We start from the raw sequence: 27940 nt of genomic DNA, 5'->3' as shown, positions 1-27940 counted from the left end.
CCACTTACACGTGTATCGCACTTAGCTGACTTAGGACACTGCACGTTTTTAGAGATGAAGAGAATCAGATGTGCGTGTCTCATGTTTCAGAATGTCTTAAAAAGGTGAAAATGAGTATGAAGGGAGCCGCCACTTATTGCTATAAGTATGTCATAGCAAATGTTCAAAGTGGCCACAGTTGCCATGTTGGCATAGCGCCCGAAATATTCAACTGACACTTGCAATACCGAAATTCCTTCATTTGATGCTGCCTTCCTGCTCTGAACTTTCGGTCAAATTGTTTTTCCCCACCCTGTTACTTCTAGACGTGACGCGACAGTAATGGTCGAATTCTCAGCCATCCAATACACTTCGTCTATGGTAGAAAGTGCTAAATACGGCAAAATGACGGAATGTGTTACGAGCGATTTATAACTTTGATGTTCAGTACACAGTAACTACGTAAAAGCACATGTGATACATTTAACCAAATCGTTACGAAGCAAGATTTAAATACGTTTCCTGATTAGAATGGGCAATGATTTCTGAGGAGTATGTAGATACACAAATCGTGCCAATCTGTGGTACAACTGTGCAATGTCGGTCATTTAAACGCGACGAATAGCACACTTCACAAGAAGAAATACAAATGATAATCTCGTTTTTCGTAGTAAAAAAAAATTGCGGTATTTTTTTTTAACGTATAGCAGAAATGTGAAACAGACTACTGTAGAATTTCGAGGTGGAAGACGTGACGGGAACAATGTCAGCATGTTGTCAACAGAGAACAGGTGATTCGTTGGTCGAGGCGAAGACAATGCCGTAAAAAAGTATTTTTGCGCTTATCGCCCAGAGAGTAAAACACAGTCGAACAGATATCCGCCATTTCCACGTTTTCAAACTGTTTTACACTTACAGTGGAACAAAATTGAGACGCTTTGAAATAGCGAAGAATTTACTTTTTTCCAAAAACCATAATGTGTCAGAGCACTTACTGTATTATTTTAGTGAGGAGAATGTGAGGCCAGTCCCACTCCATTACAGAGCTAGCATATGTGGCAGTGCAGAGCCATTCGCAATGAATGAGTCGCAAGTGTGGATGTTATGACGTCACCATAGTGCATCAGCAAGAGACGCCTGCCCTGATCTTTAGATAATAAAGTACTGTCGCAAAGAAACTGCATAGACACTCACTAAGCTCTTGATAGTACGAGACACAATAAGAACAACTTTCTCTTTTCCATCATCATTGTCATCAGGACAAACTTAACACTCTCTTAATATGTGGCCGGAATACGTATAGGGCCACAGCCCCACTTTTCAATGGAAGATGCTGCAATAAGGAAAACATGTCACCAGTCAGCTAGTAGAAACACGGGTAAGGCGAGAAAAATAATATGTGAGGTGTAGAGATGCAAACGGTTACATATACACGACTAAATGTTTTTATGGCGTTCTAAAACTAGAGCCAAACAAAAAGTGCGCCCTTGACATTCCCTAACTTCCTAAACAGAGGGAATTTTTCGAGTGCTAATTTCATTTTCTTAGTGTGGCCAATAACAGAGTAAGCTGTGTAGGTTCCAGAATACATGTAAACTCTCGTAAGTAGCTACCTTTCTAGGTACGCAAATTCGTCTCCGATGCCGGTTTGACGACGATGAGTTTTCTGCGCTGGTAATGACGCATTTGCTTGCCGACGACCACAAGCACATGCGAAAACAGTTAAGGTATTACGAAACCTGAATACATTTAAGATGAGTAATGCGAAAAAGCAGTTACTAGTAACTGTAAATAATGGCTGTGGTGTTGTACGCAAAAATAGTTACGTTACTTATATTCACGTAAAACCGAGCCCCATCACTTGTGTGAAAAGACAGGCCGCAGAGAGGAGAATGTACAGCAGCAACTTGTAGCCGCACGGCGGCTGTTGCCGTAGCATCGACAGATGACAGAGGAGTCTCAAGACTCGTTTACGTTTTAAGCACGGGGGAAGCAGCGTCGCCGACGTCGACACCTCGTTTGGCAGCACGGCTGGTGTCAGCTGGTCCAGGAAGAGGCGTTGGAGACATTCATCCGAACCTCGATTTGTTACTCACGTCGAAGCCGGCCAAGAACGCCGGAAGTGTGTGTCAGAAGAATGTCGTTGCGACACACTCCGTCCACAGTCGTAACGGAATTTTCGGCGCAGTGCTGTTTTAGTGGCATTTCATAAATATCTCGTCTTTGAAACTGTAGCTTTATGTATTACTGAAGAACTGAAAACCCTTGAACTAAGAAGAATGCAGTTAACAGTTGACGAAACATTTAGCTATGGAAAGAGAACGGTTACGGAAATTACTGTCGCTTTTATCAATAAGTACAGTTTTCTAGAGACGAATACGATAGTTAACTCATTTTCGGATGAACGACGGTTTTGGTGATTCGGTTTCCACATGTGCTGTTTGATGACAATAAATCATCATCTCTCTGTGTGAGAATGTTTGCACTTGATCCCATTTAATCTCCTCTAAAATTGTCTGCAAGTGATCTGGACTGAGAAAGTTTTCGTGAACAGTTCTCTGATGATTTTCTGTGGTGTCGTTGCAGATGGAGATCACCGTTTACAAGTGGGGCAGTACTGGTGGATGGCTTAAATTTTACGACCTGACCTTCACCAAGCCATTCGACTACTTGCTGACTAACTTCCCGGCCGTCTTTGAGTACATCTGGTACCCCATGGGCATCAACAAGAAGCCTGTGCCTCCGGCAAGTATCCAATCACGACTCTGGACGGAGCGTATCTTCAGAAGCGTGGATGACAAACTGCATGCAAAATATCCATTAAAGTGATACTTAGAAGGCTGCTATTCACACTGGAACATCTAGAACAGCTCCGTATAGTTTTATTTAATGTCATGCTTTGTGAAACTCGTTTACGATGACTTTGAGGAACGGCAATAAGAAAAGGAATATGTTCGAAATTAATCAGTTTGACGCCTTTCTGGTGTTAAGCGCCTCTCCTGCAAATTATCAGATCCTAAAACTGAAACTGGAGGCAGACGCTAATGTGTAAGGAAAACGTTGTCAGTTTCAACTAGAGAAGAGATATGAACAGAGAAAAACACATTACTCGCACCAGCTGAAGTTTACGGATACTTTCTTGCATGGAATGTAACATAACTCCTTTCGTGAGAGTTTAGTTTAATTACTTTCATGGTCTGTGCACTGTAATTTCGACCTCTCGCTACGATGTGGAGAGAGTCACTTTTGCAGCTGTAATGCATGTTCTCGCCGAGAAACAAGACAACTTGCTGACCTTTTGTGCGGTTGTCTTCTTAACTGTCTCAATACACTTTTTTTGTATTGTCCATCTCCCACCCATCTCTCTAAAACAACACACACGTGCCCACGCACACACACACACACACACACACACACACACACACACACACACACAAACACACTCACACACTTAAGGATTATTAACAACTCAAGCAGATACGATTTCAGACAGCGTTTGATGTTAATTTTATTTAGTATAAAATTCTTTACATTACTGGCTATGACGTCAAAGACCTCATTCCTTTCTGTAGTACAGTATGGATTAGTGGTGGGTGGTGTAAGTCATTTCTCCTTCTATAACTGAATTTATGAAGGGTGCTGTTGTTTCTGAACGTGATTTATTACGGAAAAAACTTGATAAAGTAATAAATGTGCTCTGAGTCTTGTGCTGGTGTGCCGAAATCAACCGTAGAAAGACCTGCCTCCGAGATGGCCGCTTTTCCTGAGAATACGTATCACGTATGTCTGGGAAACGCCTTTCTACAATACCGCTGGTCGTCTTTTTCTTGACAATTGTGCAAAATCTTGTTCAGCGAGTCTGAAGACTTCTTTTCTTTATCCATACGAATATTTTAGGGACATTTTTTTACTAGAATGTCAACAGTTTGTTACCTGAAGACAGCACTGTAATGTCATGAAACCAGTCGCGATTTTGACGCATCTGCTGCCGTTTTCATCGTTCGAAATGCATCGTTACAGCTGTTGCTACCCCTCGTACCAAGTGATTTGTAACGTGTTACACTACCTACAGAAAACTGCCCTCCTTAATTTGTCCACTTACAACCAAAAAAGATTTAATTTAGCGTTACCTGACGTCATGTCAAAAAGACGCTAATACAGGTCAGACTTACCTTCAGCCCCGGATCTACGATATTTTGGGACCAGAGCCAAGACGTGATAGTGGCGGCTTCCCGCCCCCCACCCTCCCCCTCGAGAGTTTGAGATAGACCGCCAGAAATTTAAAAAAAATCGAATTTTCAAAAATAGCGCACATATTTCTGAAGAGCATGATATACAAGACATATATATTCGGCGCAATGTAAAACACCTTATTTGGTCTAAGGTGTGCCGCAGTGCAGTGCCAAAACTTCGTCGCAATAAAGACAAGAGAGAAGCAAGACACCGCACATTTCATCAATCCTTAGGTCCAAGCATTTTTCTCTCTTATCATGCTACAGCTTTCACGGCGTGCTTTCCTTTCTGCGAAAGAATCTACACATATGTATAAAAAAAATTGCATCACCTCGGTTAGCAGATTTCCGGAACCTGTACAGAAAATTGGAATACAGATCAACGTAAACATCATTCCCGTCGTTTTTATTGCTCATGAAAACCATACATTGCATCACCATACAGCGAGACCTCCAGAGGCCGTGGTCCCGACTGCTGTACACACCGGTACCTCTAATACCCAGTAGCACGTCCTCTTGCATTGATGCATGCCTGTATTCGTCGTGGCATGCTATCCACAAGTTTATGAAGGCAATCTTGGTCCAGATTGTCCCACTCCTCAACGGTGATTCGGCGTAAATCCCTCAGAGTGGTTGGTGTGTGACGTCGTTCATAAACAGCACTTTTCAATCTATCCCAGGCATGTTCGATGGGGTTCATGTCGTTATCCTGAAGGAAGTCATTCACAAGATGTGCACGATAGGGGCGCGAATTGACGTTCATGAAGACGAATGCCTCGCCAATATGCTACGGATTTGGTTGCGCTATCGGTCGGAGAAGGGCATTCAAGTATTGTACAGCCGTTAGGGCGCATTCCATGACCACCAGCGGCGTACGCCGGCCCCACATAATGCCACGCCAAAACAGCAGGGAACCTCCACTTTGCTGCACTCACTGGACAATGTGTCTAAAGCATTCAGCCTTACCGGGTTGATTCCAAACACGTCTCCGGCGGTTGTCTGGTTGAAGGCATATGCGATACTCATCGGTGAAGAGAACGTGACGCCAGTACTGAGCTGTCCATTTGGCATGTTGTTGGGCCCATCTGTGCCGCATTGCATGGTGTTGTGGTTGCAAAGATGGACCTCGCCATGGACGTCAGGAGTGAAGTTGCGCATCATGCAGCCTGTTGCGCACAGTTTGAGTCGTAACACGACGTCCTGTGGCTGCAGGAAAAGCATTATTCAACATGGTGGCGTTGCCTTCCTCCGAGCCATAATCCGTAGGTAGAAGTCATCCACTGCAGTAGTAGCCCTTGGGCGTCCTGAGCGAGGCGTGTCATCGACAGGTCGTCTGTACATCCTCCATGTCCGAACAGGATCGCTTTAGTTCACTCCGAGACGCCTGGACACTTGCCTTCCTGGCACAAAGTAACAATGTGGACGCGATCTAACCGCGGTATTGGCCGTCTAGGTATGGTTGAACTACAGACAACACGAGCCGTTTACCTCCTTCCTGGTGGAATGGCTGTAACTTATCGGCTATCGGACCGCTTCCTTCTAATAGGCGTTGCTCATGCATGGTTGTTTACATCTTTGGGAGGGCTTAGTGACATCTGCGAACAGTCAGAGGGACTGTGTCTGTGATACAATAGCCACAGTCAACGTCTATCTTCAGGAGTTCTGGGACCCGGGCTGATGCAGAACTTTTTTTGATATGTGTATTACGTCATCAAAGTTCGTGAAACGTTTTGCTACATGAAAAATTAAAATGGTGTTGCCTAACACTGAAAAAGCTGTTAGTACGAGTAGTACCCAAGACTGGCGGGGTTTCTCGATTTGATTACGTCTATTTTGTCAGTGTCTGCTAGATAAAACGAAACGCGTCTTTTTAATATTGCAGCAGTTGTAACACTCGCCAAATAGTCGAGACTGTTTTGTCACAAATGGTTATGTTTATCTACCTTATTTATATAAATAACACGACAGAATATAACTCACAAAGTGCGCATATCAAATGCCTATTAGGCTTACTACAAGCAAAAATTTTATGTTAGGAGTTTCACTTTTCGTTCATAAGCTCCAATTTCTCAAGCATGAGATCGAGAAGTAGTAGTAGTACGAAATTTTTGTATAAATTTGAGATCGTCATATTCTTCCATATAATTTGTGTGATGTTCTCGTTTTTTCTCCTTACTCGTTCTAACAAGCAATCTTATCATCACTACTTCTGTAACTATTCCTGCCATTTTAAAAAATTGTTCTCCAGTTGACTTCACTAACCCAGCCAGTATCCTGTTTAGTTATCCCGCGTCCATTCTCCGGTTAGGCGTTTTTTACATGTTCGTAAAAAGCATTTTCCGCGCTATTCCGGGAATAGAATTAAGCTGCTGCTAGCCGGAGACTGTACCACTGGCCGTTAGTAGTGTATCAATCTAACAAAAATTTCCTCTCAGAATTTCATTTTCTGGGATACATTGGGGAAATAATATGTAATTTTCATTACCTGATGTTGCTGTTAGTCGCTTATTTCCACTCTGGTTGTCTGAATCTATGGACTTCGCTAAAAGTTAAAATAAGGCTTATCATTCGCACACCTAATCAACCACATAAAAAAACAGCGATTGGTATTCACCCGTTGTCATTTATTGGGATCGCCTCATACAGCCCCATCCCCCTTTGTCTGCGGGAAAGTTATTAACTTCTGGGTGCGACGGGGATTCCCCTAGCAGAGACATCACGTACTGTATGCACGCGTTGAGTCAACTTATGACACGTTCGGAAATGAACTTAGAATGTTCGGAAATCAATAGGGATATGTTTCAGAATCATATGAATAATCGATACGTGGGCTGTCGCTTTGTAAAACAAGGTTTTTTCTTCAATAATATGAATTTGGCGCCCCTTGAAATTGCCGTCCTGGACAAATAACCCAGTCCCTCCCCCCCCCCCCCTCCTCCCCCATAGATACGGCCCTTCTTACGTTGGCTTCTGGCTTCAGTACTTCTCCACGCTAAGATTGAGAATGTTGAATAATAGAATAACAGTGAATGGAAACTCAGTGACGATAACCTGCTGCGAATATCCTGATGTAAACTTACCTCCTACAACCTGAAAAATTCGTACAAAATCTCTGCTAGTAATCTTGTGCTCAATAAATGAGTGTCGATCGCGCAGGCAACTCTCAGTGAATCAACACGTTTGCTGAAGGCAAAATGATCCTGGGAGAGTACGCACTAGTGTGTAGCTCGTGCAGTACATGGCCACCTGGCTTGATAAATAGATTCGTTTAATGAACGCTATCAGTTTAATGATGGCAAGGAGCGTAAATAAATTCAAAAAGATCGTATGAGAGTCACTGATTACTTCAACTGGAAAGACAGCTTATACGAGGGGCATTCAGTAAGTAATGGATTCTATTTTTTACGGTCAGTTTCGATTGAAAAAATGCAGAATTTGTCAGGGAATATTCCCTCTTCAGTCCCTACGGTTTCATGAAGTTTCGGTGGGTGGTAGCAGTATATGTAACATTCAAAACGGCGTGTGCAAGAGCAGAGCTGTAATTGAGTTTCTTTTGGTGGGAAACCAGAGCACCGCAAATATTCGTAGGCACTTGCCGAATGTCTACGGAGAACTGGCGTTGAACAAAAGCAAGATGAGTCGTTGGGCGAGGCGCCAGTCATCACTGCAAAAAGGTCACGCAGACCTGTCCGATATCCCACATGGCAGCCGGCCGCACACGTTTGTGACTCCTGCAGAGTGTCATCGCAACAAAAATTCAAACGAAATCCTTTATCTCCATGACAAGCAAAGTGTCACTCTAGTCAGCGTACCAGAGAGGAGGTTCCAAAATTTCATTGGACTGTTCTTGCTCGTCCACCCTACAGTCTGGATCTCGCCATCTTCCACCTGTTTGGTCCAATAATGGATACACTCCATGAGAAGCAGTACGTGGAGGATAGCGAGGTTAGTGATGAAGCAAGATGTTGGCTCTGACGTCGACCATTAGAGTGGTGCTATGTGGACCTACAGACCGTCCCACTAAGGTGACGTAACGGCGTCAGACTGAAAAGAGATTATGTTGAAAAGTTTTTGTAGCGAAAAGAATTGCGCATAATTGGTGTACTGGAATATTGACAAAAGCAGTGTGCTTTCAGAAAAAAAAGTCTTGCTTTACGTACTGAATGACCCTCGTAGTACTGGATGTGGCGCAGGTACTTCCCTACAATAAAAAAAATCACGAAGCAGAAAGTATTGAAGATGTCAGTTTAATTCTCTTTTCCTTACATTTCTTTTTTAATCCTGAAGGTGGCCTCCGCCCTCCTCAGTGCATCTGGAGAGTCGAATTCGAAGTTTCGTTTCAGCATCCAGCAATTCTATATGTTGGCATTAGCAGCACGAATATGGTTCTGCAGTTTACACAGGGTCTGTGACCGATTGGTGCACACCAAGGGTTTCAGGTAGCCCCATAAGACAGCGCCAAGTCGCAGCGGGCTAAACGTGGCCAGCGTTCTGGCGACTGCAGATCGCCCTTCAAAGACGTGAAATGGTCGGGGAAATGTTCGCGAATGATTGTCACTGACGTCCGTTCTGTGTGACCTGTGGCGCCTTCTTGTTGGAATCAGACATCCCCAACACACATTTCTTTAAGCCCTGCAAGAGTAGCTGTCTGAATCATCTGGTCATAACGCTCAAAAGAGACCGTAACTGCCCTACCATTCTCTTCGAAAAACCATGGGTCAATAATGTCAGTTTTTGATAATGCCCACCAGACAGTCACACGTTCCGTAGGTATGGGCTCCTCATGAAGTTCTTGGGTTTTCGTGCCACTCCAGTATCGCATGTGTTGTTTATTCACGCATCCAGGGAAATGAAAATGTGTCTCGACGCTGGAGAAGACGAGGCTGAGGCAGGTTTTAGATCAAGGCTTCACAAGTGGTTTTCTGTGAAGCGAGAATGTGTGTTGTAAGTGTGTGCACTAGTCTCAGTGTGTATGCAAGAGTTTTTAAGCCCTCATGGAGATTTCGTCTCGCTGTGCGATCAGGAACAGCAGCAGCAGCTGCACGTTTCTGTGCGCGTAGCCTGGGGGGGTTGAAAATCGCCAGTTCTTGAAGATCCTGGTTTCTTTCCCTGTATCCACAAACACGTACACCCACACAACAATAGATTTTCGATCAGGAACGCAACCTGCAGGCGAGATATTAAACCATTCCCTGAACCCTCACTAGACAGAACGGCCATTGGAAAAGAATGATATTGCAGTGCCCGTATAGTTCAGAAGTAGGACGCGATCTTCTTAGGGACGAGCACTCTTTGCGTGACTAAGGAACGTTGCATCGTACTTCTGAACGACACAGGCTTTTCCTTTTTTTCCCTTTATTGTTATTTTGACACCTTATACAAAGGTAGGCCGGCAGCGGCAATACTACGCCGCTCTTCGGCCATAGATAATACATTTATTACAAGTGGAGACATCGAAAAACGAAGCAACACGTCGCATAGACACCAATAGACACACAAATTTAAAAATACATGAAGTCGGTCACAAGTGTAGCACTCTGGCACTAACAGAGACGACAGAAACGGCGCACGTGAATCAAGGAGCACAAATGACGAAAGACTGAATCACTAACACGATGGCACACACAAAACACTGGCGACGATCTCCAGCGCGCGAATGTTCACTTTACGTGTACGAGTCCAGGGATCTGCCAGAAGGGGAAAACGTGGGAGAGGAGGGAGAGGGGAGGGTGGAGATACCAGTGGCAGAGGAGATGGGAGGGGGAGGAAACAAGGTAGGGGGTAGGGGAAGCCCGGGGAGAGGAGGGGGCAGGAAGGGAGGAAGGAGAGAAGGGAGATAGGGTGCCCTCAGGAAAAAAACACAGGGTGTGGAAGGGTAGGATCAAAGTTGGTAGGAGGGTTAGATGCAGGGGATGAGGGCATCACCAGGGAGGGGGAGTTGGTGAAAGACACCCTGGGTGAAGGTATGGAGAGTGGAGAGACAGAGAGCAGGTGGGATGTGGGAATACAGGCACAGCAGTGGACAGGGGTGGGGAAGGATGGCAGAGACGAGCAGGTGAGGGGGATCAAGTTTACGGGAGGTGTAGAGGATCCGTGTCGGTTAGAGGAAAAGGAGGAAGTGCGGGAACGGAATAAGGTCATACAAGATCCGCATGGGGGAGGGGAGATGGATGCAATGGGCGAGGCAGAGCGCATGGCGTTCTAGGATTTGAAGCGATTTCTAAAAGGTTGAAGGGGCGTAACAAAGGATAGGGCAGATGAGGGATTTCTAGGTGTGGAAGATGGTGCAGGGGGCCAGACCCCATGTGCGGCCAGAAAGGAGCTCGAGGAGACGGAGGCGGTAGCATGCCTCGGCTTGGATTGTCCAGAGATGGGGGTCCATGAGAGCGACGATCAAGGGTGACGACAAGGTACTTGAGGGTGGGGGTGAGGGTGATAGGACAGCCAGAAATGGTGATATAGAAGTCGAGGAGACGGAAGGAAGGGGTGGCTTTGCCTACAATGGTCGCCTGCTTCTTGGAAGGATTGACCTTGAGCAACCACTGGTTGCACCAAATGGTGAACCGGTCAAGATGGGATTGGAGGAGGTGCTGGGAGCGGTGCAGGGTGGGGGCGAGGGCAAGGAAGGCGGTGTCATTGGCGTACTTGAGAAGGTGGACAAGGGGTGGAGGCAGTGGCATGTCTGCCATATACAGATGGTAGAGAAGAGGGGAGAGGTTGGAACCGTGGGGCACACCGGCAGAAGGGTGGAAGGTGCAGGAATCTGTGTTATGGATGCTGACATAGGAAGGACGTTGGGAAAGAAAGGCCCCTATCAGGCGGACATATTTGTCAGGAAGAGTGAATGTTTGGAACTTGAAGAGGAGACCAGAATGCCATACACAGTCGTAAGCACGCTCAAGGTCGAGGGAGAGGAAGATGGTGGACTGGCGGGAGTTGAGCTGTTCGGAGAGGAGATGAGTGAGGTGAAGGAGAAGGTCATCGGCAGAGAAGGACGGTCGAAAGCCACAATAGGTAGTGGGAAGGAGGCGGTGCTGGCGGAGACGCTGGTGGATGTGTCGGGTAAGGATGGATTCCAGGACCTTGCTGAAGACCGAGGTAAGGCTGACGGGACGGTAGGAGGAGACAGCAGATGGCAGTTTGTTGGGTTTCAGGAACATGCTGCTGATATGGTTGCACTAACGGTCGGAGGATGGCATTCACATATCGTACAGCCGTTACGGCGCCTTCCATGATCACCAACGGCGTACGTTGGCCCCACATAATGCCGCCTAAAAACACCAGGGAACCTCCACCTTGCTGCACTCGCTGGTGTGTCTAAGGCATTCAGCCTGACTGGGCTGCCTCCAAACACGTCTCTGGCGATTGTCTGGTTGAACGCATATGCGACACTCATCAGTGAAGAGAACGTGACGCCAGTACTGAGCTGTCCCTTCGGCATGTTGTTGGGCCCATCTGTGCCGCACTGCATCTACATCTACACCTACATGGATACTCTGTAAATCACATTTAAGTGCATGGCAGATGGTTCATGGAACCACCTTCCCAATTCTCTAATATTACAAGTTGGTGATTGGAATTTCGTCGCAACGAAAAACGCCTTTCTTTCAATGTGTGCAGCCCAAATCCTGCATTATTTCTGTGACACCCTCTCATAATTCGTGATAATACAAATCGTGCTACCCTACTTTGAGCTTTTTCGATGTACTGCGTCAGTCCTATCTGGTAAGAGTCCCACACCGCGCAGCAGTATTTTATGAGAGGACGGACAAGCGTAGTGTATTGCAGTCTCCTTAGTAGGTCTGTTACATTTTCTAAGTGTCCTGCCAATAAAACGCAGTCTTTGGTTAGCCTTCCCCACAACATTTTCTCTGCGTTCCTTCCAATTTAAGTTGTTCGTAATTGTAATTCCTAGGTACTTAGTTGAATTTACAAATATTAGATTAGACTGATTTATCGTGTACCGAAGTTTAACTTTACGGTAATCTGGTGTGTTGCAGAATTGCACCAGTGTAGACTTTCAGAGGCTGTTGTGAGTGGGGCCGGCCGGAGTGGCCGAGCGGTTAAAGGCGCTACAGTCTGGAACCGCACGACCGCTATGGTCGCAGGTTCGAATCCTGCCTCGGGCATGGATGTGTGTGATGTCCTTAAGTTGGTTAGGTTTAAGTAGTTCTAAGTTCTAGGGGACTTATGACCACAGCAGTTGAGTCCCATAGTGCTCAGAGCCATTTTTTGTTGTGAGTGGTATCTCTTCTAAATCGTTTTGCAGTTTGTTTTGATCTTCTGATGACTTTATTATTCGATAAACGACAGCGTCATGTGCGAACAACCTAAGATGGCTTCTTCGATTGTCTCCCAAATCGTTTACATAGATAAGGAATAGCAAAGGGCCTATAACACTACCTTGGGGAACGCCAGAAACCACTTCTGTTTTACTCGATGACTTTCCGTCAGTTACTACGAACTGTGACCTCTCTGACAGGAAATCACAAATCCAATCACTTAAGTGAGACGATATTCCATAAGCACGCAATTTCACTACAAGCCGCTTGTGTGGTACAGGGTCAAAAGCCTTCCGGAAATCCAGAAATACGGAATCGATCTGAAATCCCTTGTCAATAGCACTCAACACTTCACGTGAATAAAGAGCTAGTTGTGTTTGACAGGAACGATGATTTCTAAGCCGGCCGCCCCAGCCGAGCGGTTCTAGGCGCTTCAGTCCTGAACCACGCTCCTGCTGGGGTCGCAGGCTCGAATTCTGCCTCAGGCAAGGATGCGTGTGACGTCCTTACGTTGGTCAAGTTTAAGCAGTTCTAAGTATAGGGGACTGATGACCTCAGATGTTAAGTCCCACAGTGCTTAGAGCCATTTTTTATGTTTTCTAAACCCATGTTGACTGTGTGTCAATAGATAGTTTTCTTCGAGGTAATTCATAATGTTCTAACACAATATATGTTCCAGAAATCCTGCTGCGTATAGACGTTAACAATATGGACCTGTAGTTTAGTGGATTACTCCTACTACCTTCCTTGAATACTGGTGTGACTTGTGCAAGTTTCCAGTCTTTTAATACGGATCTTTTGTCGAGTGGACGGTTGTATGTGATTGTTAAGTATGGAGCTAATCCATCAGCATACTCAGAAACGAACCTAATTGGTTTCCAGTCTGGTGCAGAAGACTTGCTTTTATTAAGTGATTTCAGTTGCTTCACTACTCTGAGGATATTTACTTCTACATTACACATGTTGATAGTTGTTCTTGATTCGAATTCTGCAATATTTACTTCGTCTTCTTTTGTGAAGGGGTTTCGGAAGGCTGTGCTTTGGCAGCACTGTCTTCGGTAGTATCTCCATTGTTAACGCTCAGAGAAGGCATTGATTGTTTCTTGCCACTAACATACTTCACATACGACCAGAATCCCTTTGGGTTTCCTCCCAGTTTTCGAGACAAAGTTTCGTTGTGGAAACTGTGAACTGTGGATTTAATTTCAAAGAATATTCTTAAAAATTTACTTTATTTACTAGCGATTCATTAAGAACATTAACACATTTAGTCACACTATGTGAGCGTGGAAGTAGTTGCCAGGGAGTAACTTATGAAATCAAAATAAAATTGCTTTCAACAAATGGGAATTTTATTCCTAACAGATTTTTTTTTAGAAACAGATTTAAAATTATAAGCAGAAAGCACCCTCCAAACATCAAGTTACAATTTATCCAGAGGCGGAAAGAAACAAATTTTTGAGTGTATGAGCTTTCGGGCTGAGAACCTTGCCGCCCCCTTTTGACGCGGCTGTAGTTACGACCGCTCACAACAGCCTCTGAAAGACTACACTGGTGCAAATCTGCAACACACCAGATTACCGTAAAGTAAAAGTTTTAACAATTCACACAAGCACACAAACTATGCACCCCATAGGAGGGATGGAAATGGTACAAAAGACTAAAATTAAAAGATAAACGTGCCACTGAAGGCGCAACTTAATTTTAACTTCTAAGAATGTCTTATGGTGGAAGAGTGGCAATTTTATATACTAAAACGACCATTTAAATAAAAGCCCATGAAATGCAATCTAACATAAAATTATGCAAGGTTGGCCAAACATGCTCTACAGTACACATATACCGCCTCTCCAGATGATAGGCAAGATAAAAACATATTTAAGGAATTCGGCCGTTACATTTCAAGCAATAAATTCGTTCACACACCGAATCCGAGAAACATGACAGAGGCAGCTCCGAACGACAGACAGACACTAACTGCCTAACAAATGCGGACGAGAGACAGAGGAGCAAGCAGGGGACGAGAGACTGACCCAGACTGACCCACTGGCGAGCTCATAGCGCCCCTTAAATGCACGTGAACAGGCAACCTTTCCCCTTTCCCACCAGAGGGAGACACCAAAGCTGCGACTGCCACAGCGGCGACACGGCCAGAAACGGAGGGCGACTGCTTCACACTACGCGCTGCGGCGCGCTCTGCAAAACAGCAACTTTTACCACGCCTCAAACTGTTATAAGCATCTCGCATTGAAGTCCACACTAAATTTCGAGCTTCTGTAAAAGATCGCCAATCCTGGGAATTTTGCGTCTGTTTAAGTTTGGCACGTTTGTTTCGTTGTTTCTGCAAAAGTGTTCTAACTCGTTTTGTGTACCAAGGAGGATCAGCTGCGTCGTTTGTTAATTTATTTGGAATAAATCTCTCAACTGCTGCCAATACTATTTCTTTGATTTGAAGCCACATCTGATCTACTCTTATTTTATTAATTAGGAATGAGTGGAGATTGTCTATCAGGAAAACGTCAAGTGAATTTTTATCTGCCTTTTTGAATAGGTATATTTTTCGTTTATTTTTTGAGGATTTGGGGATTACAATATTCAGTCTCGGTACGACAACCCTGTGTTCACTAATCCTTGTATCGGTTTTGATGCTCGTTGTTAACTCAGGATTATTTGTTGCTGAGAGGTCAAGCGTGTCTTCACAACCGTTTACTATTCGCATGGGCTCATGAACTAATTGGTCTAAATAATTTTCAGAGAATGCGTTTAGAACGATTTAGGATGATATTTTATGCGTACCTCCGAAATTAAACATGTATTTTCGCCAACATATCGAGTGTAAATTAAAGTCTCCACCAACTATAATCGTGTCGTGGTTGCAAAGATGGACCTCTCCATGGACGTCGGGAGTGAAGTTGCGCACAGTTTGAGTTGTAACACGGCGTCCTGTGGCTGCACGAAAAGCATTACTCAACATGGTGGCGTCGCCGTCAGGGTTCCTCAGAGCTATAATCCGTAGGTAGCGGTCATCCACTGCACTAGTTCAGTTCATAACTAAAAGTGCCATTGTGATTTCTCAAAATTTTTGCAAAATAAATAATAATTTTCGTTAGTTTCATGTTTTTCTTACACTAACTAGCACTACTCCAGTACCCAAATATCCGACTAGATACGTAAGAAATTTTGTAAATTTTTGTGTCATTTCCTTACAGTGGAGGGCTCCAGAAGATATTTATTGCTGAAAGTTTTTCAGGCATTTCTCTTTAGGAGCGTCTGTCTGACTTCTGTGGTAGTGTGGGGGTGTAAATTGCATCTTGCAGTAGCCACAGGGTAAAGGGCACATCTCAGATTAATCCGTTGCGCAGAATAACAGAATAGCAACCCAACGCACACAAGAGCCACAGTGACAAAAAGTCAGATGCACCTTCCACACGCATCTCGTGGTCGTGCGGTAGCGTTCTCGCTTCCCACGCCCGGGTTCCCGGGTTCGATTCCCGGCGGGGTCAGGGATTTTCTCTGCCTCGTGATGGCTGGGTGTTGTGTGATGTCCTTAGGTTAGTTAGGTCTAAGTAGCTCTAAGTTCTAGGGGACTGATGACCATAGATGTTAAGTCCCATAGTGTTCAGAGCCATTTGAACCATTTTGCCCCTTCCACAACAGATACGACACTGCTACGGCGTCACAAGGCACGCAGTCTTGATGTTGTCCTTGATTTGCAGAGAATGAGAGTCCATATTTTATTGGAAATTACGTCCAAGTTCTCATTCAAATGATCAAAAAATATGCAAAGTTTCGAAATTTTTTTGAGACAATAAAAAGACATACGTTCAACTATATTTTAGATTTTCGATACAAAAAAGAAGAAAATGGAGCCATAATCGAGGTCTGATCGAGAACCTACGAGTTTGAAGTACACCTGCTTCGTAGAGCGTAGCCTCTAGAAGTTATCTCAAATCGAAAATGGATAACATCAGTAGATACTACACTAAATTTATGGGAGCTTGTACCAAACTACAATGAAACAACGTTAAATTTAACGATATGATGCTAAATAGATCTCTGTGTTGGATTTTTTTTACTCTTTATGGCTTTACAAAAAGTAGTTATTGCTTTTCGGGAGTCAAAGTTAGAAGCTAATAAGATGAACCGTTTTTATTTTATGCTGCGTGCAGTTTTGAAAAATCGTTTCTCGAGGAAAACCATGACTAAAGTTTAGGGCGAACTTTTATATTAATTATTAGCTGAATTTGCGTAAAAACTATATGTCATCATACACTTTTGATGTCGCTGAACACAAATCTGAAGTTAGATTTTCAAAATTCAAAATGGATAATCCATTATGGCTGACCGAATATTATCTTTTGGCCAATTTTAATCAAAATTCGATAAAAATAGTGTTTTCGTTACCTATGTTTAGTCTGCAATTCCAAGACCGTATATTAACATTCCTGACGCAAATATCTTTCAAAAATGCAACAAAAAATCGATTTTTCGACCATTTTGAATGAGAACCTGACCTTAAGAGTGAGTGATTTAACGGACGACGTGCAGTAGGGTTTGTAAGCCTTCGTCACACCAGGAACGAATGCATGCAGTCCTGTGGACACGGATACGTCTTCACGGAAGACTGAAGTATAGCCAGGACCTCCTCGAGAAACAGCCACCTGCTCTTTCTGATAGAACTGTTTTAAGGTATCGAGTACCCGATATATCGATATTTAAATGGCATCAACATATAGATATTCGACAAACAGACTGATAAAATATCAACCTATCGGCTCAGAAAAGTATCTGCTTCACATTGTAAATATACTGCCGGTTTTAGAGCTCCATATTTAAGTATCCATTTACACACACCAAAAAAAGTTTTGCATCACACCGGTTCCCAGAACTCCTGAAGACAGTCACTGATTATGGATATTGTACCACAGACACAGTCCCTTTGACTGTTCAGAGATGTCTCAAAACCTGCCCAAAAGTGTAAACAATCATGCACGAGCAGCACCTATTAGACGGATGGGGTCCGACAGCCGATCAGTTCCGGTCATTCCACCAGGAAGGAGGTACATGGCTCGTGTTGTCTGTAGTTCAACCGTGCCTACATACCGCGGTTCGATCGCATCCACATTGTCTCTTTGTGCCAGGAAGGGCTCTCAACAAGGGAAGTGTCCAGGAGTATCTGAGTGAACCAAAGAGATGTTGTTCGGACATGGAGGAGATACTCAACTTGAATAATTATCCCTTAGAATGTTGCTAGGTACGGTCAGGGATGTCGCGTGTGAAATGCCGTGTAGTGTACTGTTGTGGAGGAAATATGGGACTCGCAAGAACTGTAGCGCACAATACTGTAAGCTGCGATGACTGCTGTCTGCGGTGCTCGCTGCTAACAAATAAGATAACTCTCGTTCTATCTGGATTGACCTTCGCCAATCAAACTCTCCCTACGCCTTGATGAAGGACTTCTATTCGCCCCTAGTCTAACTATTGGCGTGGTACACCGATCAAATAACCAGTCCACCGCGATGCCACTCAAAATTCGCTCGCAGGCGTTTAACTATAACTCTGTCCATTCACACCGCACAATAAGGGTGTCGGCCAATACAGTGGACAACGCTTAATTGCAAGGACTCAATATAGAGTCACAATTCGATTCGCTCTCAACAGAGGTGCTCTCCCAGTGAAGTACTGAGGAGAGACTTGTTCCTCGCTCTTTGATTACACGTACGAGCGCGCACGCTCTCGTTACGTGTTCTCGCTCCACGAGAGACAACGGAACGGCGCCTCTCCACGCCAGACGTGAAGGGGTATATCTTTCGGTCTCTTCCATTACTCCTTCAGCTCAAGGCGTCAGAAATATCGTCTACCAATCAGCATTGCTCTTCTAAAACGGGAGAATGACGTTTCGTTTAAGGCGACCAATCCGGAAATCTGTAGTATCGGCGTTTCGCATTTGCTGTCTCTCTGTGAAAATCTCTGAAACTGCGTGCTATGTGTAAAGAATGCGTAGGCTGGCCGCTCCCACACAATGTAGCGGAATTTGCTTTTAAGCCGAACACGGGGTCGTCCTTTCACTCGGGCCCACGCTATCCGCTCCCGGGGCGGCCACCGGCCGACGTAGATGGGTTGGGACTGGCCTCCTGGCGTGCGGTTTTGCCTCTCTCGAGCTAAAAGCTCCTGTGGCGTCGTGTCTGGAATGTAAGTGTGTACGCCAGCCTCGAGTATTTCAACCACGGTGCGCACTTGCGACTTATTAGTTATCTGCATATAATTTAAATGAATCCATACAAGATTGACTTTATCTTATCGAGTTTGGGTTCGAATGAAGCGTCTTGATGTGCAGAATGTGATTGTGAGGGCGGAATATGTAAGCAATGAAGGTCAGGAGACCACGACGTCTTACACTCTGTTTCTTAATTTCACTCGTGTTAGGCGAATGCCTTGAGATTTAGACTTTCCTGTTCCCGTCTTTGTCATTCGCCACTGATTGCTGAGAAGTATCAGGATGTTCACTCATTGCTATGTTAACTATTAGAGTGTGAATTTCAACATCCTTTGTTATTTCCTTAACTTACATGTGCCAATATATGACGGCCAAAATGCTATAAGCGTGTCTAAGTTATGAAAGGAGCAGAAAAAAAAACAGGAAGAGACTGCTACATCTGATACTCAGTGTAGACCTCGACAAAGAATAATCCTACAAGTTGAAGTTTTGATTTAGTCACAAAACCTGTATTGTGTAATTACATCGCTACCTCTGTTGGCAGGGCACCTACTACATGCATCGGTACTGGACACGACCGATCACCCTAAAAAAGTTCGTCGCCTTACCTTACGGTAAGTATAAATTGTACATGAAGGGTCTGAAGGATGGAAAAAGACAAGTTTGTGTGCAGATGGTCATCGATATCTACGAAGTCGGATTTTTCCAAGGTAAGGATTTGATCTTTGAGTAACACATGATCACGAGTAATTGTTTCAGTAGAGTTATGAAATTCCAAAACCGAGGGCTTCGCGGTCATTGAAGAGGTGGACGTAGCAGGTAAAAGTCCTGTGAGTAGAAAAAGTTTCAGTCGTAATCATTTAGCCGAGAAGCGAAAAAGAGCTGGCTGCACACAGTGCCCTCCCGTCACTGCCACTGGCTAAAGCCAAGCCTGCCTCGGCGTTGTCTCCTGGGGAGAGAGAGTTTCCTCCTTGAAGTTCGATGTAATACACAGCAGTCAGCTGCACTTATGTGACTGGTATACCTGATGATGTAAACAAATTTATGTTCGTACATTCCAAGCACATACAACATAGCAAAAAACTTCACGTAATGGCAATGGGAAACAAGTACAATTCTTCTGGATTGTTACAGAAAAAAGCGTAAAGAGCACGTGCAAATACACTAATTTGTTCTGAAGCGATATTGCAATTTTCTGTTGGTTAAACCATAGTTTCCAATGAAACTGTGAGCCGGACCGAGACTCGAACTCGGACCTTTGCCTCTGGTGGGCAAGTGCTCTACCAACTGAGCTACCCGAGCACAACTCATGCACCGTCCTCACAGCTTCAATTGTGCCAACATCTCGTCTCCTACCATCCAAATTTCATACACGTTCTCCTGCGAGCCGGCCGCTGTGGTCGAGCGGTTCTAGGCCCTTCAGTCCGGAACCACGCGGCTGCTACGGTCGCAGGTTCGAATCCTACCTCGGGCATGGATGTCTATGACGTCCTTAAGTTAGTTAGGTTTACGTAGTTCTAAGTCTAGAGGACTGATGACCTCAGATGTTAAGTCCCATAGTGATTAAAGCCATTTGAACCATTTTTGTCCTGCGAACCTCGCAAAACTAGCACTCCTTAAGAAATTATATTGCGGAGACATGGCTTAGTCACAGCCTGGGGGATGTTTTCAGAAGGAAATTTTCACCCTGCAGAGGAGTCTTCTCTGATTAGAAACTTCCTGGCAGGTTATAACTGTGTATCAGGCCGAGACTCGAACTCTGGACTTTAGCCTTTCGTGCGCAAGTGCTCTACTGGCTAAGCTACCCAAGCACAGCTCACACCCCGTCGTCACAGCTTCAGTTTGGCCAGTATCTCGTCTCATACCTTCGAAAGTTCTATTGGAAACCATGCAGGAATAGCACTCCTGGAAGGAAGGTTAGCTGGCAGAGCACTTGCCCACTAAAGGCAAAGATCCCGAGTCTCGGTCTGGCATACAGTTTTAGTCTGCCAGGAAGATTCAGAGGAGCGCATATTCCACTGTAGAGTCAATACTTCATTCTGGAACCATCCACCTGTCTGTCACTAAGCCATGTCTCTGCAATATCCTTTCTCCCAGGAGTGCTAACTCTGCAAGATTTGCAGGAGAGCTCCTGTGAAGTTTGGAACCTAGGAGACGAGGTACTGGCAGAATTGAAGCTGTGAGGGCTGGTCGTAAATCGTGCTTGCTAGCTCGGATGGTAGAGCAATTGCCCGCGATAGGCAAAGGTCCCGAGCTCTAATCTCAGTCTGGCAACATAGTTTTAATCTGCCAGAAAGTTTCATACCAAGTGCAGAGCACTTGATCGCATAAGGCAAAGGTCCTTTGTTCGAATCTCCGTCTGGTACACTGTTTTAATCTGTCAGGAAATTTCCTATCAGCGCACACTCCGCTGAGGAGCGAAAATTTCGTTCATAGTTTCCGATGTTTCCCATGAACCACGTACTTGCCGTCGGTTCGGGTGGCTTGTCTGCCTTAGCGATACATAGCTGTACTGTGTGTACAACAACAATGGAGTGATGCCTGTCGAGAAGCCAGACAAACATATGGCTCCTGAAAAGGGGCGGCACCCTTTTCAGTCGTTGCAGGGGCATCAGTCTGGATGATTGACTCATCTGGCTAACCAAGACGGCATTGCTGTCCTGGTACTGCGAACAGCCTAAAGCAAGTGGAAACTGCAGCTGTAATTTGCCAGTTGGCATGTAGCTCTACTCTATGGTTAAATGGTGATAGCTTCTTGTTGGGTAAAAATTTCTGGGGATGAAAGAATCTCCCATTCGGATCTCCATGCAGGAACTACTCAGAAGGACGTCATCACCAAGGAAAACAAATCTGGCGTTCTACGGATAGGATTCTGGAATGTTAAATGCCTTAATTGGGCAGGTCGGTTAGTGGTTTTAAAAACGGATAGGTTGAAGTTCGATATATCGGGACTTAGCGAAGCTCGGCGTCAAGAGAAACAGGACTTCTGTCAGATGAATACAGGGTTATAAATACAAAGTCACAAAGGGATAATGCAGGAGTGGGTGTAATAATGAATAAGAAAATAGGAATGCAGATAACCCACGTGAAACAGCATAGTGAACGCATTAACGTAGCCAAGATATGCTCTAAATTCACACCTACAATAGTTGTACAAGTTTATATGCTAACTAGCTCTGTAGCTAATGGAGAGACGGAAGAAATGTATGATGAGATAAAAGAAATTATTCAGATAGTTAAAGGAAACGATAATTTAACTGTGATGGGAGACTGCAGTTTGATAGTAGGAAAAGGAAGAAAAGCAAAAATTGAGTATCGACTCACGGAAATAAATGAAAGAGCAAGCCGTCTGGTGGAATTTTGCACAGAGGATATCATTGCTAACAATGGAAATTTGTAGTAAGGTCTTATGGGACCATACTGCTGAGGTCATCGGTCCCTAGGCCTACACACTTCTTACTCTAACTACAACTAACTTACGCTAAGGACAACACACACCCATGCCCGAGGGAGGACTCGAACCTCCGACGGGGGGAGCCGCGCGGACCGTGACAGGGCGCCCCAGACCGCTCGGCTACCCCGCGCGGCCATCGCTAACACCTTGTTTGAGAATCATAAAAGTTGCGCGTATACATGGAAGACTCCTGGAGACACTGGAAGGTTTCAGATTCATTCCATAATGACAAGAAAGGGATTTCAGAACCAGATTTTGAACTTTAAGACATTTACACGGTTAGATTGGACTCTGACCACAATTTATTGGTAGCGAATTGTAAATTAAACCTGAAGAAACTGCAAAAAGGTAGGAATTTAAGGAGACGGAACATGGATAAGTTGAAAAAACTAGAGGTTGCTGATAGTTTTAGAGGAAGCATTACGCAGCGATTGAGTAGAGCAAGGAAAAGGAATATAGGAGGTGCATTCAAGTTCTGAGGCCTTCGATTTTTTTTCTAATTAACTACTCACCTGAAATCGATGAAACTGGCGTTACTTCTCGACGTAATCGCCCTGCAGACGTACACATTTTTCACAACGCTGACGCCATGATTCCATGGCAGCGACGAAGGCTTCTTTAGGAGTCTGTTTTGACCACTGGAAAATCGCTGAGGCAATAGCAGCACGGCTGGTGAATGTGCGGCCACGGAGAGTGTCTTTCATTGTTGGAAAAAGCCAAAAGTCACTAGGAGCCAGGTCAGGTGAGTAGGGAGCATGAGGAATCACTTCAAAGTTGTTATCACGAAGAAACTGTTGCGTAACGTTAGCTCGATGTGCGGGTGCGTTGTCTTGGTGAAATAGCACACGTGCAGCCTTCCCGGACGTTTTTGTTGCAGTGCAGGAAGGAATTTGTTCTTCAAAACATTTTCGTAGGATGCACCTGTTACCATAGTGCCCTTTGGAACGCAATGGGTAAGGATTACGCCCTCGCTGTCCCAGAACATGGACACCATCATTTTTTCAGCACTGGCGGTTACGCGAAATTTTTTTGCTGGCGGTGAATCTGTGTGCTTCCATTGAGCTGACTGGCGCTTTGTTTCTGGATTGAAAAATGGCATCCACGTCTCATCCATTGTCACAACCGACGAAAAGAAAGTCCCATTCGTGCTGTCGTTGCGCGTCAACATTGCTCGGCAACATGCCACACGGGCAGCCGTGTGGTCGTCCGTCAGCATTCGTGGCACCCACCTGGATGACACTTTTCGCATTTTGAGGTCGTCATGCAGGATTGTGTGCACAGAACCCACAGAAATGCCAACTCTGGGGGCGATCTGTTCAACAGTAATTCGGCGATCCCCCAAAACAATTCTCTCCACTTTCTCGATCATGTCGTCAGACCGGCTTGTGCGAGCCCGAGGTTGTTTCGGTTTGTTGTCGCACGATGTTCTGCCTTCATTAAACTGTCGCACCCACGAACGCACTTTCGACACATCCATAACTCCATCACCACATGTCTCCTTCAGCTGTCGATGAATTTCAGTTGGTTTCACACCATGCAAATTCAGAAAACGAATGATTGCACGCTGTTCAAGTAAGGAAAACGTCGCCATTTTAAGTATTTAAAACAGTTCTCATTCTCGCCGCTGGCGGTAAAATTCCATCTGCCGTACGGTGCTGCCATCTCTGGGACATATTGACAATGAACACGGCCTCATTTTAAAACAATGCGCATGTTTCTATCTCTTTCCAGTCCGGAGAAAAAAAATCGTAGGTCTTAAGCTATAAGAGATGAAATAGCGAAGGCAGCAGAGTATCAAATAGGTCGAAGGACAAGGCATAGTAGAGATATTGAATTCAATTGATGAAAGAAGAAAATATAAAAATGCAGTAAATAAAGCAAGCGAAGGGGAATACAAACGTCTCTCAAAATGAGTTTGACAGGAATGGCTAGAGGACAAATGTAGGATTGTTTCACTAGGGGAAAAATTGATTCCGCCTACAGTAAATTTAAAAATACTTCTTGAGAAAAGGGAAGCAACTGTATGAATATGAAGAGCTCAGATTTAAAACCGGTCCTAAGCAAGGAAGGGAAAGCTGAAAGGTAAATGAAGTATATAGAGGGTCTGTAAAGGGAGATGAACGGAGATATTATAGCTATGAAATTCACAACCCAGGATATAGCAAGGAAAATCGTCGTGTCAGTGTTTTGGGACAGGAATAGAGTTCTGTGCATTGATTTTTTGCTAATAGGTGGGACAATAAATGCTGGAAGATGTTGTGGGATCTTGAAGAAACTTCGCAGAGCCATACAAAACAGACGTGCTGAGAACGAGAGTTGGTCCCCTCCATGAGAACGCGCGTCCGCACACCGCTCAAAAATGGCTCTGAGCACTATGGGACTTAACATCTGAGGTCATCAGTCCCCTACAACTTAGAACTACTTAAACCTAACTAACCTAAGGACATCACACACATCCATGCCCGAGGCAGGATTCGAACCTGCGACAGTAGCAGCCGCGCGGTTCCGGACTGAAGTGCCTAGAACCGCTCGGCCACAGTGGCCGGCCAGTAAATTGAAGAAACACCTTATTGGAAAACACTTTTCCGACAACGACGATGTGAAAATCGAAGTGAAGAACTGACTGAAAAAGGCGTTGGGAGACGTCTATGACAAAGGAATCAAAAAACCCGTCCTACGAATGACAAAATGTATAGAGATAAATGGTGATCGCGTGAAAAAACAATGCAACACCTGTACTACAATGCATCTAAATTTTGTTATGACAAATTAAATTTTATGCACCTCAAAAAATTTTTGTAACATTAGTTTGCGAATTAGCCTCGTACAGATGCTTCACTAACGTAATACTGCCCAAAAACTTCTTTCAGTAGGAAATAAAATGATGGAATCATTTCATGACACGCTGTAACACGCCCATGTACGCAAGATAGTACAATTTGTTTCATCTTATGGCAAGTCGCGTAAGGGATTCATTTGCCTCCAGGGTCTGTAGTAGGAACACTCACATTCTTCTGTGATGTGGGCTTTCCACACAGCGTGTGGATTTCGACAACGATCGCCCGTTAGCGAGCGACGGAGGTGGTTTGTTGCTGAGGTGGCAGACTGCTTCGGCAGTGCAGAGAGTACCGGGAAGGCACTGATTGTACATGTGGTGACGTCACACAATACCAAAGAAATAATTTATTAATGTTTATGAGGACAGTTTCCAGTGAAAGACCTGTCAGGCAATTATTAGGAGTTTTTCGTGCCAAAGTGGCTTCAGGTCACAGTTATGATGGTGGTAAAAGGAGGATTCTACATTGACGAGGGGTCCTCACAGATTCCGATTTTGTGTACACTTGTAGCAGATGGAGTTCAATGCACGCACATAAGTTTTCTAAGACAGTACGACAAAGAACCCTGAAATATGACCTTTCACAGTTAGCAGATCTCCAAGTGCAGTTAAAAACAATTTTCATTATTTCGACGAATTCGTCGGTTTCTCAGCACGTTAGTACGTTCGATGGTTCGAATCTCGCTAGTAAGATAAATACAGGGTGACACAGAATAGCGGGAAAGTTTGAAATGTGTAGTGGCAGCCATGCGCACGTGGCAGCACTGCGGGTTCGTGACAGACAGCAAGTAAACAGTTCGCCATTTCCCTAATCATGCGTCAGTGGAACGGACAATAGCGTGCGTTAGCCATAAAAATGTTTTATAAAAGCAATGATTGTTTGCTAGCGGCACAGAGGGAGTTTCGAGGTTTTTGTAATTTAGGATGTCATGATGCCGTTCCGTCGAAAGACGCGATAAAATGTTGGATTAATAACTTTGAAGACACTGGATCTGCCCTCAAAAAGAAACCAACAGGACGACCAAGAAGTGTGCGTTCTCCAGCGAACACTGATGTTGAACGCGAGTCTGTCTTACGGAGACCACGGCGTCAATTCGTAAGCAAGAAGCAGCGATTGGAGTGTCCCGGGAGAGTGTTCGCAGAATCCTTCATCTTGATTTAAAATTTCATCCGTGCAAACTACAGATGGTGCAACAATTTAAGGACCATGATTTCCGATTACAACAAATGATAACAAATGATAACAAGAATAAACAATGACGATGAAGACGTCAGATGAGGCACAAGTAATGTGAACAAACGGAACTACCGTTACTGGGAAAACGCAAATCCTAATGCCGTTCATGAGCGCCCTTGACACGCTACTAAAGTGACAGTATGGCGTGCTGTTTCATCACGTGGGATTATCGGACCGTATTGTCTCGCAAATGAGCAACGAAACACAATAACTGCCAACGCCGATCGGTTCGCGGAGATGTTACGAACTTTCATTACACCTGCATTGAACAACTTTGCAAACGTTCAAGAAGCCTGGTTTCAACGTGACGGAGCGACATCACACACTACACGGCAATCAGTGGCATACGTGCGAGAATTGTTTGACTACCGTGTGATCTCACGATTCGTTAACATACCCGGGCCTCCTAGATCGCCATGTCTATCCGTTTGTGACTTTTCTCGTGCAGCAAAGTCTACACGACTCGACCAAGAACCCTGGACGAGATAAAACAGAGAATTTGGGATGCAATCCACAATATGCCAGCTGAGATGTTGCAGGTTTCACGAATGTATTCGAACAGGAGGACGCCATCTAAAGGTCGTAATTTTAGAAAAATGATAAATGCCATCAATGTTTCCTAAATGGCAAAGTTGGGAGGTTTCAGTTACGATGAATGCAATTTATTTCCTTCTCCACTTCTAGTTTTATTGGATTGTGGAAATGTTCCTGTTTTTCTGCGTCACCCTGTATCTTTCAATTTTTTAAAAAAACTTATATATTTATTAACAAAGTGTAATCTCAGTTGACAGATATGGAACTATAGTGTTTAGTAAGAATAACATCTTGGTTATTCGTTGCTGCTGACAGTAAATTGAAATATGGCATACGAAGCCGATACATCAGATAGATAATGAGAAAGTATCATTTTCACAGACTCACTAGTGTTATTGAAATACGTAATTTTTTCATTGAATAAAATACGTTTTGGCATATTCCTAAGAAGTTTAAATTGATTTTCAGACATCTAGTAACCGTCAATAAAAGGATGCTACTTTTATTTTAAAAATATTATTCAAAACTTCTTGCTTAACGTTCGCATTTGTTGATCAATATTACATTTAAAAAAGTATGATACTAGCTAGATTCCACTCTCGTGTTCATGATTGAAAATCCGACTATGCTACAAGCTGAGTTAGTCAAATGCTGTTTGGGTAACAACACTCGGAAGTCTTGTCACCTTCAAAGCCAATTTTGTCTTGTTTGTTGGAGAACTGCGCGGTGGCACCTCAGCAAATTTACGTCCAGACACTGAACTTGGAGCCCTGTGAGTACGAAAGGAGTCGCAGAGGGCAGGGCGCTCTGTAGTGTCGCGTTGTGAGCGTCTCCATGCAGAGTGAGTGAGTGCTGCAGGCAGCTCGAGGGCTTCAGTGGGCAGAGAGGTGGGCACATGTCGTGCAAACTGCTTATGTCTCTGCGTCAAGAATTTGTAACGTGAACATCCAAACGAATAAACCATATTGCCCTTAATTGTATTTTTTTCCCGTGTGGCTACATGGAGTATTCAGTGTACAAAACTCAAGCAGAGTCGGGGAAGCAACTTTCATGCCTCATAAGGCGTGCACTGAGAAGAGTGGCTGTCATTTTGCACTGTCAATATTAGCCTGGACTGCTAAAGTAAACAAAACAAAACCAAGTATTCATTGCTGAGCGTTAGTTCTAGA

At 44.4% G+C, this 27940-nt stretch overlaps 1 protein-coding gene across 1 annotated transcript in view; it reads left to right on the top strand.

Annotated features, from left to right (window-relative positions):
* Positions 1 to 27940, top strand: part of LOC126426868 (uncharacterized) — a 73614-nt gene that overhangs the window by 11745 nt on the left and 33929 nt on the right. The window contains exons 2-3 of the mRNA XM_050088903.1: positions 2566 to 2724; positions 19255 to 19420. Coding sequence (XP_049944860.1) covers positions 2566 to 2724; positions 19255 to 19420 — 325 coding nt within the window. The remainder of the gene's footprint in view (positions 1 to 2565; positions 2725 to 19254; positions 19421 to 27940) is intronic.

The sequence above is a fragment of the Schistocerca serialis genome, chromosome 11, assembly GCF_023864345.2.
Source record: "Schistocerca serialis cubense isolate TAMUIC-IGC-003099 chromosome 11, iqSchSeri2.2, whole genome shotgun sequence".
In the NCBI taxonomy this organism is placed as follows: Eukaryota; Metazoa; Arthropoda; class Insecta; order Orthoptera; family Acrididae; genus Schistocerca; species Schistocerca serialis.
This window is presented reverse-complemented; position numbering and strand designations above follow the sequence as displayed.